We start from the raw sequence: 17424 nt of genomic DNA on the forward strand, positions 1-17424 counted from the left end.
TTTTTCGCTGACCCTCTACTTTACCAAGCATGATGTCCTTCTCCAGGGACTGGTTCCTCCTGATGTTATTTATTGTCCAGCTTCTGTCCTATAGGGTCCTATGATGCGGAATCAACCCAATGGCAGCGGGTTTTAGGCTCATGATAACTATTTTATTTGGAGTCTTGGAGCAAGTTGATTAAAATATATATATATATATAGTTCCCCCCCCCAAAAAAAAGATCTTCCTTCATGTTTCTTCAGTTCAGTTTCATTTCGATCTTATTCTTCAAATTTAGCATAAAAAGTCTCCATTTCATTTTTTTTTCTAGTGAAGCATTCTGATCTTTATGACTCCTGTACATGGCTAAAGGACCTTCAGTGTCTCAGCTCTGTCTGTCTCTTCATACATATATACATGTTTCACTAAAAATAAATTTAAAGGAAAAATTAGTGATTATTTGATTGATTTGTCAATAAATGTAGTGAATATTATTCTTTTTCTCTGCATTGTACTCTTTCTACTTGGACGCATTATAAGGTTTCTCTTAATTTTTGTCCTGCTACTTTTGAGAATGACAACTATAATTCTAAAAATTGAAATCTGTCTATTGTTGGATCAAGAATCAGGAAAAAAAATTTTTTTCCCACTATGTATTAATTTTAGTCATTCTGTGTCAGCCTAAAGCACATTTATCCACATTTGCTTAAGCATTTCTACCGAATTCATTTACAGTCTAAGTAAACTAGAATAAAAACATTTTTTGAAGAGAGAAAAAAATACCACAAAAAGACATTGCATTTTATTCAGGCATGGGAGGCATTCATCTATAGACATACCTGCCTAAAACCTATCTCAATTAAAGAATTTCAGTATCTCAGTTACTTTTGTTGAGAACGCTCCTTTTTCCCTCTTCCTCCTTCCTTTGTTCCTCAGATTACACTAGAAGCATATAGTCTTGATGTTTCAAAAACAAGTCATACAATTTTTAGGCAGATATAAAGTGTCTAAATGGTAATATGTTACCTTTTCAAATATTAGTGAGCACTAGACCTAGAAATCAGTCCAGTTCCGTGTCCAGCACAGAACTGAATAGAACTGAAGAAGTGCAGACATACAAAACCTGAAACCAAATGGGGCAGATGAAGAACAGTTTGACAGTATACCTTTAGTAAAGTTTCATTTGCGGAAGCTTCACAAAATATAGACTTCTCCTTTAAAAAGTAATACTTTCCATGCAGGTGGATAATTTGAAGGGAATGCCGGAACCATGGCCCTAGTAAAATGATAGTGCCAGAAATGTCCGCCAGAACAAAGGGCTGTGTTTTGTGAAGCGTGTTGTGCACATTCAAACCTATTCTTCCTTACCCTTGGCACTGAGCTACTTGAGACAAAGTTGATTTGCCTTTGTTTTAGTCTATATCACATTGAAATAAAAACTTGGAGTCGTTTTTCTGTGCAATTCAAGGAAGCAAATATGAATGAAGTGGCTTTCTTTTATCCTTTTTGGATTGGAATCATACCTAACATGCTGTTTTGTTTCTGGGATGGCACATTTCTGTGGGTGTTACACACTACAATTGCCCCATTTCTCAGATAATAACTCTAGGCCTCCAGAATATCTGTCAGCCCAGAGACTCAGCAAAAAAAAAAAAAGGGTGAGTCTTAAAGTGAAGGATACAATGTTGAGTTTTAGAATATGACTCATGTGTGTGTGTATGTGTGTTTGGACTTATTTATAGCATTAGGTTCAAAGACATGCAAAAACTGCCACATATATCGGAGCTTTGGGATTTTTTACTTAGTCATTTTTAGTCATCTCTCTGGTATTTTTCAAAGGAAAATGTAGGACCATTAGAAATGAATTGTGAATAATGTAACATTTAGTAGAAAATAGAATGAGGCTACAGTTGCAGTGAACAGTGAAAGTATAAACAGAATAATGTGTATCACTTTGGAAAAGATTGACATTTATTATGTGGCAAGCAATCAGAATACAAATCATGAAGTAAGCTCTACTATTTTATTCTATTGTGGAATTGGAAATTAGACCATCTGATGAAAGATTTATAAATACAAAGTATTTCAAGTAATTGCTGAATTCTTGGGGATATCTGAGATTAAGGGAATGTTTTTAATTTACTGTATGTTTATGCTAAACAAAAATAAACTGTGGGCAATTTAAAAAGAATAAAAAACTGTACTAGTTTATAATACTTGGCTCATAATAGATATTCAGTAAAATATGATGAGGATTTAAAACCTTAAAACCAATTATATGATATTGGCCGAATGAAATAAGGAAAAAGGGACCATGATGGCTTTTTAAAAAGTATTTGAAGAATTAAATGTTTCATGTGGAGCAATTACTAAAATTTTTCTATATGAGCTCAGTGAAGTAGAATTAGGACCAGTGGATGTTACCCTCCAGTAAGATAGATTTTGACCCAACACAGTGACTTTCTAACATTCGGAGCAATTCAAAATTTAAATTAGGCTATCTTAAGAGAGTTAAAACTGCAACAGAGAGTAGGAAATAAATATTTTTTTAAAAAATACCACTTATGATGGCATCAGAAAACATCAGATACATAGGAATAAATTTATCAAAAGATATCAAGACCTCTACATGAAAATCACAAATCATTAATAGGAACTGTTAAAGAACACCCAAATAAATGGAGGGATATACATTGTTCATTGATTAGAAGACTGGATGTTTTAAAAATGTCATTTCTCACCAAATTGATCTATGTTATTTTTAGGGGCCATCAAGTCAATTTCAACTCATAGCAAGCCCATCTGACAGAGTAGAACTGCCCCATAGAATTTTCTAGACTGTGATCTTTATGGGAACAGATCACCAGATCTTTCTCTTGTAGAGCCTTTGGGTGGGTTTGAACCACCAAACTTTTGGTTAGCAGCCATGCGCTCAGCCATCGAACCATCAAACCAAAAAACCAAACTCACATTGCCATTGAGTCGATTCCGACTCATAGCCACCCTATCACGGCTCCTTAAATTGATCTATAAAACCAAAAGCCAAACCTGTCGCCGTCAAGTTGATTCCAACTCAGAGCAACCCTAGAGGACAGAGTAGAAGTGCCCTGTAGGGTTTCCAAGACTGTAATCTTTAGGGAAGGAGACTGCCACATCTTTCTCCCGCAGAGCATATGATGGATTTGAACCACTGACTTTTCCGCTAGCAGCCGAGCACTTAACCAGTGTGCCACCATGGCTCCCAAATTGATTCATACCCATAGCCTTTGAGCTTATTCTGATTCATGGCCACACTATATAGTCCTTGGTAATCCCAGTCTAAATCCTATCGTATTTTTTTTTAATAAGCTGATTCATAAATATATATGGAAATGCAAAGCAATAAGAATGGCCAGAGCAACCACAACCACAACCTCGAGCACAGCCATCTGTACGTATACAACATGACAGGCTCTGGAAACACACCACATTTATATTAATGATAAAGCTGTCAATGCGTTATGGTAGGAAATAGTGATCTTTTCCATAAACCATTTTGGGAAATTAGAAATCCATGTGGAAAAAAATGAATATTGATCCTTACCTCATACCATACACAAAAATAAATTTCGGATAATTGTAGATATATGAAAGGTAAGACATAGTGGTTTTTTTTTTTTTTTTTTTTTTTAAGAAAAACAGAGGAGACTATGACTTTGGGATAAGCAAAGATTTCAATAGACATGTAATGTCAATGTATTTTGCACATCGTAGGAATTCATTGAGCTGTACACTTAGGATTTACACACTTTTATGTAAATCTTATTCTTCAGTTTAAAAACACCTTTAAAAAATCCTTAGTGGTAGGTACAGAAGCCTAAATTAGGTAAACATTTGGCAAGAATTTGTGCTGGAATAGAAATATCACTGTAGCTGGGCTGGTGTATAAGGGGAGAGAAAACGGGGAGGTGCCTTCCTCTGAGGTGCTTTGAGTATTTCCACAAAGATTTCTGTTCTGAATAATATTAAGGGGTAATTATTGACAGACTTTAAGTCAGGCCTCACAGACATCAGTCATTCACTAGCAAATGGCTATTCTAAGAGCACAGCAATAAAACTAGGTTTGGATTAAGAAGATCTAGCACATAAATAGAATGTTTTGTAGTTTTAATGTTTTTCTGTATGAACAAAGGATGACAAAAACGTTTGCTTTTTCAGTCTACAAATACAGTGCATTCTCGATCCAAATACCAACATCATTCTTTAAAGAGATGGAAAAACTAATCATTAAGTCTATATAGAAAGGGAAGAGGCCCCAAATAAGTAAAGCACTATTGAAGAAGAATAAAATAGGAGGGCTTGCACTACCTGACCTTAGAACCTGCTATACAGCTACGGTAGTCCAAACAGCCAGGTACTGGTACAGCAACATTGACCAATGGAACAGAATTGAGGAACCAGGTGTAAATCCATCCACCTGTGGTCACTTGATCTTTGACAAGGGCCCAAACCCCATCAAATGGGGGAAAGACAGTCTTTTTAACAAATGATGCTGGCAAAACTGGATATCCGTCTGCAAAAAAAAGGAAACAGGACCCATACCTCGCATCACACACAAAAACTAACTCAAAATGGATCAGAGACCTAAATATAAAGCCAAAAACTATAAAGATCATAGAAGAAAAAATAAGATCAATGCTAGAGGCCCTAATACATGAATACAAATAACAGAATACAAACCATAACTAACAACACACAAACTCCAGAAGGTAAGCTATATCACTGGGGCTGTCTAAAAATTAGACGTTTATGCTCATCAAAAGACCACCAAATGAGTAAAAAGAGAACCTACAGATTGGGGGAAAAAAATTGACTATGACAAATTTGACATAAAATCTACAAGAAAATCCAACACTTTTACAACAAAAACACAATCCAGTGAAAAAATGGGCAAAGGCTATGAACAGAGACGTCACTGAAGAAGACATTTAAATGTCTAACACACGAGCAAATGGTCAAGATCACTAGCCATGAGATAAATGTACATCAAAACCACAATGAGGTACCATCTCACCTTGACCCTACTGAAACGAATCAAAAAAACAGAAAATAACAAATGTTCAAGATGCTGTGGGGAGATTGGAACTCTTAAGCACTGCTGGTGGGAATGAAAATGGTACAAGCATTTTGGAAAATGATACAGCGCTTCCTTAGAAAGCTAGAAATAAAAATACCATACGATCCAGCAACCCCACTCCTAGGAATATATCCTAGAGAAATAAGAGCCATCACACGAATGGACATATGCATACCCATGTTCATTGCAGCATTGTTCACAATAGCAAAAAGATGGAAACAACCCAGATGATGGATAAACAAACTATGATACAGACACATAATGGACTACTACACAATGATTAAGAACAGCGATGAATCTGCAAAGCATCTCACAACATGGTTGAATCTGGAAGGTATTATGCTGAGTGAAATAAGTCAATCACAAAAGGACAAATATTGTATGAAAGTACTACTATAAAAACTCATGAAGGGTATACACACAGAAAGAAACAACCTTTGATGGTTACAGGAGAGGGGTGGGGAAGGAAAAACACTAAGTAGATGATAGCTTAAGTGGAAACTTTGGTGAAGGGTAAGACAGTACACAATACTGGGGAAGCCTGCACAACTTGTGCAAGCAAGGTCATGGAAGGCTCCATAGACACATCCAAACTCCCTGAGGGACCATATTACAGGGCTGTGGGGACCATGGTCTCTGGGAACATCTAACTCAATTGGCATAACATAGTTCATAAAGAAAATTTTCTACATCCTAGTTCGGTGAGTAGTGTCTTGGGTCTTAAAGAGAGTGGCCATCTATGATACTCCACTGGTCTCACCACTTTGGGAGCAGGGGAGAATGAAGAAAACCAAAGACCCAAGGGAAAAGTTATCCAAAGGGCTAGTGGGCCACAAGTACTACAGCCTCCACCAGACTGAGTCCAGCACAACTATATGGTACGTGGCTACCACCACTAACTGCTCTGACAGGGATCACAATAGAGGGTCCTAGACAGAACTGGAGAACGATGTAGAACAAAATTCTAACTTATCAAAAAAATAAAAAAAAGACCAGACTTACTGGTCTGCCAGAGACTAGAGAAACTCCAAGAGCATGGTCCCCCAATCACCCTTTTAGCTCAGTAATGAAGTCACTCCTGAGGTTCACCCTTCAGCCAAAGATTAGACAGCCCCATAAAACAAGATTAAATGCGCACACCAGCTCAGGGGCCAGGGCAAGAAGGCAGGAGGGGACAGGAAAGCTGGTAATAGGGAACCCAAGGTGAAGAAGGAAGGAGAGTGTTGACATGTAGTGGGGTTGGCAACGAATGTGGTAAAACAATATGTGTACTAATTGATAATGAGAAGCTAGTTCTGTAAACCATCATCCAAAGTATAATTTAAAAAAAAAAAAATCACCTGGACTAAACCACGTTCTATCCTGAGCCTGGCTCCTTTTCCATCTAGATACTAAAGCACTATCTTAAAAATATAATATTTCACTTTTGGACCTGACATTGGGTCTCCTTGAACTGTTAAGCACTGAAAAATAAATAACAGAGCCTCTCAAAAAAAAAAAATTTTTTTTGCTTCTGTGCCATTTTCATTTATTGAAATAATTTCATATACTTTCAAAAATGTCTATTTAAGAAATCAATACAATTAGTAAATAGAAATTGAAAGAACAAACCAGGGCTGAGAAAAAAGGGGAAAACAATTATAATAACTGTAATGGTAAATAGCTACTGGACTTTTTTCATTTTTTTGTTACTAAAACTGAGGTAGATTTCTTTCCTGAAGTATTAAAAAGGCAACATTGAACAACATACTGAAACATGGCTTCAGTAATGGGTGAGGTAGCAAACACATGAGTTGAATGTATGAGTTGTTCTTAACAGTGACCTTTATTCGTAAAGGTAGAGAAGGGTATAATCCATGAACATCATGCTGAAAGGAGTCAGTGCTGCTGTAACTACCCTCAACAAAAAGCAAATCTCACTATTTTGAAAGCTTCATGACATTTGAAGCCTTTGTTGCTGCTTTTCAGACAGTGATTTCCCATTCGTTTCAATCGAAGGTACCCGGGAAGAACCTGCTGTACAACAGGCACAGCGTCGGTCAGCTGTCTTTCTTTCCTTTAAGTCCCCAATTCCATGTCTGCCCTTGCGCTGGGAGCAGCAAAGCAAACTTCTTCCAACTGTAGCTGGAATCCCTGCAAGTAAAGTCTCCAAGTGGAGCACAGATGAGGTATGTTCCATTTTCTTTCTAAGAAAAAAACAGGAGACCTGGGTTCACGAGTGGGCATGTTGAATGTGTGCCAGGGTTTAGTCTTTTATTTTATTGCATGGGAAGAGGTCATGCTGAAAGGAACTACTAAAACATATGGGTTAAACACTTTGAACTTGTATCATTCAGATTCTGACTTTTGTTTTTTTTTTTTAACCTGAGTATTTTGATATGATTTTTGACAGGTGTCAGAATTCATACAAAGCTTACCTGGGTGTGAAGAACATGGAAAGGTATTTAAAGATGAAGTAAGTGTTCTGCTAAATTGCAGTATGTTACTCTAAAGGATCGAGTACTGAAACACAGTGGATGGTGAAATGGATTGGCAGAGGTGGAAGGAGCTAGGTTATGTGGAAATTGACAAACTGATATTTAGATGTCTAACAAGCAGCCTTAATCAGTTTTATAAAAATGTCTTTGAGTAAGATGAAATACTAAGAAAATGTTCATAAGTACTATTTTATGATGCCCCATAGTGGACTCATTATAAAAAATCAAAACGTAATAGCATTCATTTATATACTTTATAGCACATAAACCAAAGAAAGAAATGAGCAATATTTTGTTTTTTAATAAAGTGAAATAGTTTCCATTATTTTATGTTTACACATCATGTTTACATCAAACTGTGTTTGGTGCTTTAGATAATATTACCATTATTGCTTTAAAAAAAATCCCTTTGATCTTTTGTATCTCTCAGTCAAGTTTTTAATACTTGATGTTAGTTGCAGGCTGCTTTAGAAAAATTATTTTCTATGACCTGTCCAATATTTCTGTGTAATGGATAATTGCTAGTGATATCATTTATATCGTGCATTAGAATAAAAAAGAATTTGACTTCTAATTATACTTCTAATTATAACTATCCTATCTCTTTTTACTGGAGACCTTTAAGAATAAGGCACTCACCTGTCATCTCCAAGCAGAGAAGTCAGTTGTCACTTGGATCTTGGCTCTGGAGCACTGTCAGAAGGCAGAAAGTAGACTAATCTCAGAAGCTTCTTCCAACATCTACTGTCTGCAGTTGTAGATGCATACACCTTGTTTGCCCCATGTTTAAGCCTTGACTGTTAGAACAGCAAACTTTTGATTGAGAACACAGCAAGCGTGCAAGGACAGCTAAGAACCCAGCCACTGGTAGGCTCTGCCGTTGTATGAGGAGACGCCATAATACTTTCGTTCTCTGCCTCTTACAATGCACATGAATCTGATACTAGTCATCATCTTTCTGACCGAAGTTCCTATCTCAGAACTGTTATACTGCTCTTCAATTGGCAGTATTTATATTTTGACTTTCTTCCGCCAACTCCTAAGCCATAAATGCCTTTGGGAACCACTCCCAGTTAAATTTTGATTCCTGAACAAACTCAGGTACACAAAGGAGCCTATTGCTCTTCCTTTGAAAGAGACATGTAGCCATTATCTTTGTAAAACTATAAGGATTTTTGAAAATAAAATTATAGTGCACCTATTTTATAAATTTCTATTTTTGGTTCTGTTATTACATAGACAGTCCGTGTAGGTTCATGTTCCTGTTTAATGTAAATAAGATTCAGGTTCAAATTCAAAACAGTATGTTATTTGTGTGGATAATTCTTTCTTCATGGCATATTACCTTGGGAGATGCTCCCCAAGCACCAAATCTTCTTAAAGCCAAAATCCTTCTGCGAGGAGTGTGACAGCCAACTTGTCTGTCTACGTGTGTCATTCGTGTATTCATTCATTCCCTTATTCATCCTGTGAACATGTGTTGTGTTCCTACCGTGTGTACGTTAGTTCCTCTGTTTACGCTCTGGAAAAGAATGATTCAAAGATAATAAAACATGATCTTTGCTCTCAATTGCCTCACAAGATCAGCAGGCATTGGTTTTGAGTCCTAGAAGTGAACCATAATACAAATCTAACTAAATTCTTGTAAGTCACTTCTAAAAGGTAAATTATTAATAAAACGATGGGCTGTTACTGAGTTCTCCCTCTCTTACACACACTCAAATGTAATCTGTTCAAAGTCCTCTTGGATGTTTTTTCAAAACATATAGGGATTCTGATATATTTCTTCACCCCTAATGCCTCCATCCTGGTCCGAGCTACTATCAGTCTCCCACTTGGGTGGAATAAGCTCCTAAGTGATCTCAGAAGATGGTTTCCTACAGTAAATGTGTGTGGGGTTTTAGTCACCTTGCTTCTGTGTTTGTTGCTTTACAGTCTAGTCCCAACACAGACAGGTGAGCCTGCTAAAACATAAGTCAAATCATGTCACTCCTCTCTTCAGATATTTCTAGTAGCTTTTTATCTCGATTAGAGTAAAAGCCAAAGTCCTTACAAATGCCTGCAAGACCCTACAATCTGACATCTGTTACCCCTCTCACCTGGTGACCTCTTTCTGCTCTGCCCCTTACTTACGCTGTCCTAGCCACACTGGCCTCCTTGCTGTTCCTCAGACTTGCTGGACATGCTATGGCTCTTTCTTCTCCCTGGGATGCTGTTTCTCCACTTGTTCACGTGGCTTGCGCCTTCTGCTCAGATGACACCTTCTCAACAAGGCCTGCCCTGATCATCCAACTTGAAATTGTCACCTGCTGCCACACACATCCCTGCCCCTGGTTGCTAGTCCAGCAGTCTCCCCAACCAGCCATTTTTTCATAGCTCTAATCACCTTCTAACTTTCTCATTTATTTGCATATTTAATATGTTTATTGCTTAGAGTCTGTCTCCCACTACTGGAGTGTGAACTCCACAAAGAGTGTTTTTCATTTTTGTTCTTAATCTGTTTTGTTCTCTGCTGCATGCCCAGGCCCTAGACTGTCAGAACATTATAGATGATTAATGAGATTTTGTTGAGTGAATCTGTCATGTGAAACTCTTGCACAGAATCAGGGGAAGACTCTGTGGCTGTTGTAAGACTTCAGGAGGACCAAGGGTTGTAATTAAGAATCAGTTTTTGTAGTGAGCTCCCAAATGTTGACATTCTCATTAATGACTTAAAAGACTTCTGTCAGACTGTCCGTTCTGCTGAGTGAAGTGTTGATAGATCTGCCTCTCTGCCTGGCCTCGTTTTATCAGCGAGCTGTAATCGCAAAAGCAAATGAGACCAGAGCAAATATTTCCAAAAAACAGTGGTACATTTCTCATATTGTCACTTAACTCGTGTTACACTTGAAAACTAGGATTGAAATGTCTTAAGAGTGTGATTTTTTTTGTGCAAAGTATAAAACTGAAAAAGAAGGAATTTTCTTTTTAATTGTTAGCACGTGGCTAGTGTTTACCTGAATTCTTTTATGTCCACAAACATTTGTGTACCTTTTCTCTAATATATAAACTTCCCATGACGTGAACTGGGTTTGGGGCAACCCCAGATTTTTCCATATTGTGCAACCATCTTGACTCAACACCTGAGTCAGAGTAATCACAAAAAGGTATGGGCACTTTGCATTTTCCTGTTGGCAGAGTTTTCAAATGAGTGAGTTTTTATTTTGCTCCCAGTTCACAGTTGTGATGTTATAGGTAAAAAAAAGATGAATGTATCAGGAAAAGTTCCCCAGTCAACCCTTGTGTGTGACATTTTAGGGCTGCTATGTAGAAGACAGCTGATAATTTGAGCATTTCCCTGAACACTGCATCACATTAATCCAGATTCTTTTCTTTTCCCTCCATTTTAGCAAATTGATGGAGAAGCATTTCTGCTGATGACCCAAACGGACATTGTTAAAATTATGAGCATTAAGCTGGGCCCTGCTCTCAAAATTTTCAATTCTATTCTGATGTTCAAAGCTGCAGAGAAGAACTCTCACAACGAACTCTGAAGGCAGTGAATTCTGTACACCATCAGCTTTCCGCATTAAAGCTTATGTTTTATTCAAAGCACAAGGATGGTTGTAACTCTTAAGTGAGAAATCTCCACAACCCAAAAGAGCAAGGCTTACCGGATTATTTATATTTCTCAAGAGACAATATATGAATTTTTCTGAAAATGCTTGAGCTTTTAAGCAAGTACTGTCTAACAACAGTCATCTTTTTGGTTCTGTTCACTGAGCTAAATTAATCTTTGTAAATCTTTTTGAGGCTGGGGGTTGGGGGAAAGGGGAGCCTTCATTAATTATTTATGGTAAAGGGGGGCAGAATAAGAAATTTTGGCATTTTGTAAACATTGTCGAATTCTCTTTCATGTACACCGTTTTCCTTTTCAATACTTGCAGGAACCTTTTTATATAATCAAAATTCATCTTAAACCAAATTAGTCAAAACCTGGCTAAGTTGAGGCAGTTGGGACTGTTCTCTGTATTGTTAATTTTGTGCCATATTTTGAATTGCAGCATTATGCTAAGTGTAACTTTGCAAGTCATGATATTGCCTAACTGCTTATAATAATTTGTTGGAGCTGAATAGTTGTAAAAATTACTTTTCTTGGAATCAGTGTTCTTTCTTCTGCACGAATTATGAAATGTTAAGCAAATTACTTTTTCACCAGCATCTTTACTATAATTACCAAAAACATGTATATAAAAGAATGAAATTGAAAAATAAAGTATATAAACATAAATAAATTAGGTAATGTATTTGAATGGCATCACTCTCATACATCATGGTGCCCTGTGTGTTTACGAGAATCAGATGGTATCAAAGAAATATGCAGTTAGATTTGGGGCGGGGGGTTGTTTGTAAGGATCTTGAACTATTTATGAGATTATCTTGAGCTTTTCTCTAATTGTCATTGATGTAACTGCGGTGCTTTACAGAGATGAAAGGCTCGGTCTAGTCTTTACTAGTTCATAAAGAGCTGTCTCGGATCTCACAGTGTCCTCCAAACCCAAAGGCTTTCTTCAGGGTTGGCTAAAGAGAGAGTGTAGAGTGTATAGATTTTACTGAAAAGGCAAGGTGTGAGGGAGCAACACCCGTAGACAGAGATTCTAAATGCTCACAGATCAAGGAGGCAATTTCCCAAAGTGGCCATTCAAGTTCCCTCCATGTTGGAAGGGTTCCTTTTTCTGTAGAACACTTTGCCTCTATTTAAAAAGCGTACAGATGCACTTTAAAATGAAAACCCTCAATTACCTAGTAACTGATAGCTGGTAGCGTTAGGTTTTGTTTTTGTTTGCAAGATTGCATTTGCAAGGAAAAGGTAAATTATTTCATCAGCCTTTTGATGTTATTTCTAATTCCAGGATTGGAAATTTACTCAAGGACTGTTTTAAAAAATAGAAAAGTAAGTTTGTAGCATGCTCTCAGAATTCTGGGCAGTTCCACCTCTCTCCTTAGTTGATATCAGTTTTTCAGATATAGAACTCCTTCCATATCCCCAAGTTCTGTAGTCCTGTCAGAAGGCTACTAACAGTCCTTTGCATTTGCCATAATTCCAGGTAAAACAGGGTCAGTGACATCTACAGTGTCCCATTCTTTTCTTTGCATGAATCTGTTTAATAAGTTTTTTTTTTCCTTTTTTACATTTTGTTCAGTATTTGTACATTCAAGTTGCACTTGTTATATCTGATATGAATGAAATAAAATCTTAATTGGAGATGCCTTTTTTACATCTGTATGATTTTTAAGAAAGCTTGTCACATAGGAGAGGCAGAACAAGAGCAGGAACGACACCGAGCATATGGGTACTAGATGGCTCTGTCATGCATCCGTAGGATTCAGAAATCATTTGTCAAACTATGTCCCACATGATATAAAAAATGACCAAAAAAAACCATTTTTAGGTCAAGTAGGATTCATACCCACTGGGGATTTTTCCATTGTAGTATAAAGTATGTATTATAATGAAAGGCATTTTCAAAATCTTTCTGAAAACATCCATTCATTCTAAGCACCAGGCTGTTACGTGTTAGAGGCAAGGCATTAAGCATCCTAGGGTGGCACAGGATTTAGTGTATCTCAAGAAGGGGGGGTTGTCTCTGCCACTCCAGCCCTGAAATACAGTCTAAGTTTTAATAGAGGGAATAAAAGCCATGATGGCAGAGAGGTAGGTCACTGAAAGGAGAGGAGCAATCTTGAGGTAAGAGAAAGGAAGGATGGAGGATGTGGAACTGGATAGCCCCTATCCCATCTAACCCAAAATCCCATCTAAAGGCACTGAAAAAATTACAAACATTGTGCAAGCCAGATGAGACCTGTCTGGAGGTTGAAATGTGTCTGTAGGCTGCCATTTTGAAATTTCTAGATTCTGTGAACTCAACCTGCAAAGAAAAAAGGTTTGTATTAGTCAAGCAATGTTAATTTTACCAAGTGGCAGGGCTATGGTGGGCACTGAGGATAGATCCACTGTTGAAGGAGACAGTGTTCACGGATCTGCCGTCATGGTTAGCTCATGTCTTTGTCATGCTTGAAGCCACACTTCACTGTAGTTCCCCTGCAGACCTCCTTCCATCACTGTGCTCCAAAGAGGCACTTTCATTCGATGTCAGCCGTGGAGACTGTGTACTTTGTAAGGAAAGTAATCTTGAAGAACGCTGAAAATTCACCTCAGCAAAAAGGACTAAGATTGTGAAATTTAAAAAGTGGGGGAGGCGATTTGAGAAAATAAAAGTTTATAAGGAACAATCCAGTAAAAGTGTGGGATAAGGACTAGTTTATGCGAAAGTGACAAGTGCCAAGTGGTTACTCTGTCCAATCTGCTGTAAGCAGTTCATGAATAATCATTATTCAGATTGGCAACGGATCTTTCATTTTATCTCCCCAACTTAAACATTTTAATGACTGAGCAGTCCTTAAAAAAAGAAAAGTTGTTATCCAGCAGACTAGTTATCTCAGTGGTACAGTAATTTGTACTATCTCCAAAGATGTATGTTGTAAAAATATTTCTTTAATGATTTACATGAATACCTTTCTTCTTACAAACATTTTTTTAATTTAAGGTGATGAAATAAAATAACCTAGGAAATGCTTCTTGCAATGTGATGCAGGTATTATTCACAGACTTAAATCTCTCTTTGGTCCCCAAACTGACTTGTGCTAGCTTTCAAAACTGAGAAGTAGGATTTATGCTTTGATGATGGCTTCAAAGGCACCTTAAATATGTGGTTTTTCCTTGTGAAATCCTTGCAAAAGAGTGACAGAACACTGAGTCTTGTTAGGCCCCAAAAGTACTTGTGCAGCCATCGTTAAGAACAAAATGAAATCAGAATGTGATACTCAGGGCAGCAACAATTTGTGCAGACGGGATGGGGGCTCCAGGACTGGGACTGCTGAGAGAGATAAAAGAGCAGGTCTAGGAAGGGGCCTAAGCGAAGCACTTTAAGCTGGTGCCCAAATGGCTCTGGAAGAGCTAGGTCAGTATTCCAAACCAAAACATGCTCACCTGCTCAAGCACCAATGGCACATGTGCAGACATAAGCCCTGAAAGTCAAGACAAGGGGACACCAGAAACCACACGGGGAGACAAAGTACCAGGCAATTGCTGAGTTTCAGATGGTCAGAAAATGTGCCAGCAAGATCAGCTAGCAATAAGGAGACCTCAAGAACGAAGCAGCCCTTGCTCTGAATAAGTGTGATTGACTGAATCTAAAACACCTGGAGCCAACCAGGTCTTATGGAGGAAAGGAGAATCAGAGTATGCACCCCTTCTCAAAATGGTCAAGTTCAAAACATTTCCAAGCAATGTTTAAATCAAAGAGGCAGCCCACAGGCCCCAAGTCTGCCATTCCTTGGCATTAAATCTATCTGGTGATATCATAATCCAAAGGATTTGAGTAAATCTGAAATGTAATGTTTTTTAAAAACTAATGCACCCTTGAAAGTATAACTTTGACCATGGAATTCTTGGAACTCGAAATAAATAAATGGTTCTGTAATTAAGCAGTATTTTATTAGAGAATTTCACAAAGAACTTTATCTAAATGTAATGATCGAAGGCATTGGAATTCCTTAACATCTTTGCTTCAAGGTGATTTTCTAATCTGCATCCACCACCCTAAATCAAAGCAAATTTTTATAAAGTTTCAGTGGTCCCAGAGATAATTCTGATAGAACATTTTGGACACTATTAAATGGCTGAGTGTTGAAATCTTCCTTTCTTTCCTGTTATAGGGGGAAAATAGGGGTGATGCATATCAAAAATCAATGTCTTTAGGAATTTGAGGGTTTGGCGCAGTCTTTGTGGACACTTAATCCCAAATACATGAAAGGCAGCAATGAGCGCAGCCAAAGCCATGACACAGTCATCCACCTTTGTGAGCCTCTCTTTTTCTAAATACAAAGAAAATTCACAGTCATTGATGTTGAAAGGGTTTTTAACTTCTAACACGGGCGTTGACACCTGCACCTGAAATAAAAGATAATGGAGTCACTACCTGATAACATGCAAAATAGCTAAATAATAAAACATACCTGAACTTAACCATGATATTTCAATAAATTAGCTTGCTGCAGTTTAGCTTATTTGAAAATATGACAAAACATACTTCAAAACAGACCTCCATGCTACTTTTAAATAAATGATTCTATGAAAATGGGAAATGTCAAACCAGTATTCATTGGCAGATTGCATACCTTCTCATTCACAACAACAAAAAGGCTGGGGTCATCCCCAAAAACATCTGGTAGGAGTAAACATGTAGCTGTCATCTTCATCTCTGTCAAAGCAAACATGTTTACAATGCCAAGTAAAAATAAGCTTTACCAAGTATAAACAAAACCAGTATTAAAATAACTTTTTTTTTTTAGCTGTTACCTACTACAGACAACAAGGAGCCTTGATGGCACAATGGTTAAGGGCTTGGCTGCTAACCAAAAGGTTGGAGGTTCGAACCCACCCAGCTCCTCCATGGGAGAAAGACCTGACTATCTGTCCCATAAAGATTACAGCCTAGGAAACCCTATGGGACAGTTACACTCTGTCACATGGGGTCTCTATGAGTCAAAAATCAACTCAGCACCCAATACCAACAGAGAACAAGCGAGTCTTCTTAGATCAGTGTTTCCCATTTGTATTTAACCAACATCCCCTTCTAAACGTTAAAAATCTCATGTTCTGCCCTCAGAATCACTGACAGGAGAAGATAACAGTTTTATACTCTCTGTCCTATAGCCAGGATGATTGTGCTCTGCCTTACTTTGTGATTTGTATTATAAAATTAACAGTTTATTGGTTTCCTAAATATAATTTTACGGTATTGGGTGTGGTTTTAAAATCTATGCCTACATCCCTCATTTGAGAAATTCTTCTTTCCCATCAGCTGTTTCACTGAATTATACTTATTACTCAAACAGGAGTGCTTCCAATTATCCTGAATTACACAGATGGTTGGGACCAGGTCACCCCTGTAGCAGGTTTACTAACGTTTCAACATGTCTTCATCTGTGTACTGTTTCATTTTTTCTTGCAAGGCAATATTGATTGGATTATCCGCCACTATAAAAGAAGTCAGTATATTTTCTGAATAGGATTCCAAAATGTGCTGTGTTTTCTTATAAATATCTGTTCTTGTAAGAAGTTGGAATTCTCTGAAAATCTGATAAAAGAAGAAAAAAATGTATATATCAAATCACAAGTACACAAGCTAACATAAGAATATAAGGAAGTAAATAACTAGGATTTTAAGCTTTGAATGGTAATTTAAAATATATACTAGATATTTTTAGTAGCTCTGGTAGAGAAGTAAAGACTTAGGATGTGGGAGGAGAAAAGAATGAAAGCCTGAAGTGAATGGGAAAAAGATAAGTAGTAGACATGGAAATATTCTAAGCCCATAGAATTAAAACTTACAGACTCAACTAAATGAAAAGTCCAAAGTGTATATGCCTAGTTTGGCTATTTGAGTAACCCAGGTAAGATGCTAGGACATTATAGTTCTTTAGACAATATTTTGGCAGTCTCCAATTAAAGGCAAAAGAAAAAAAACTGTTAGATTTTATGAAGCATATCTTGAAAAATACCCAACTAGTATCCAAAGGTAGAGAGGGGAGGTTTTTTAGATGTCAGATCAGAAGGAAATAAATGGTGAAAAACTATATCGGTGTAGGAGATTTGACTCCAAGATCAAAGCAAAACCAGTTTACCTTGATGGAAGTTTCTTTACTCAAAACTACCTTTTTCTGCCATTGCCTAAACTCTTTCCCTCAGAGAGTTCTACCACCATTGCTCCACTCCCACTTTTTCCTGACAGGGTCACACAAGGCTA

At 37.4% G+C, this 17424-nt stretch overlaps 2 protein-coding genes across 8 annotated transcripts in view; one reads left to right on the forward strand and one right to left on the reverse strand.

The window, feature by feature from the left end:
• Positions 1–12824, forward strand: part of L3MBTL3 (L3MBTL histone methyl-lysine binding protein 3) — a 124335-nt gene extending 111511 nt beyond the window's left edge. For all 5 annotated transcript variants that reach the window (XM_023557609.2, XM_023557697.2, XM_064290746.1 and 2 more), the window contains 3 exons: positions 7095–7264; positions 7489–7551; positions 10963–12824. In XM_023557609.2, the coding sequence (XP_023413377.1) occupies positions 7095–7264; positions 7489–7551; positions 10963–11106 (377 nt within the window). In that variant the 3' untranslated portion in view covers positions 11107–12824. The remainder of the gene's footprint in view (positions 1–7094; positions 7265–7488; positions 7552–10962) is intronic.
• Positions 12825–13353: 529 nt separating this feature from the next.
• SAMD3 (sterile alpha motif domain containing 3) overlaps positions 13354–17424 on the reverse strand; it is a 55548-nt gene continuing 51477 nt past the window's right edge. For 2 of the 3 annotated variants that reach the window (XM_023557859.2, XM_010588437.3), the window contains 3 exons: positions 16584–16755; positions 15794–15876; positions 13354–15566 (listed from right to left, as the gene is read on the reverse strand). In XM_023557859.2, the coding sequence (XP_023413627.1) occupies positions 15288–15566; positions 15794–15876; positions 16584–16755 (534 nt within the window). In that variant the 3' untranslated portion in view covers positions 13354–15287. Of the gene's footprint in view, positions 15877–16583; positions 16756–17424 lie in introns of all 3 variants that reach the window. The other variant, XM_064290782.1, reaches the window with a different exon arrangement.

This window comes from Loxodonta africana, chromosome 1 (genome assembly GCF_030014295.1).
Source record: "Loxodonta africana isolate mLoxAfr1 chromosome 1, mLoxAfr1.hap2, whole genome shotgun sequence".
Lineage (NCBI taxonomy): Eukaryota > Metazoa > Chordata > Mammalia > Proboscidea > Elephantidae > Loxodonta > Loxodonta africana.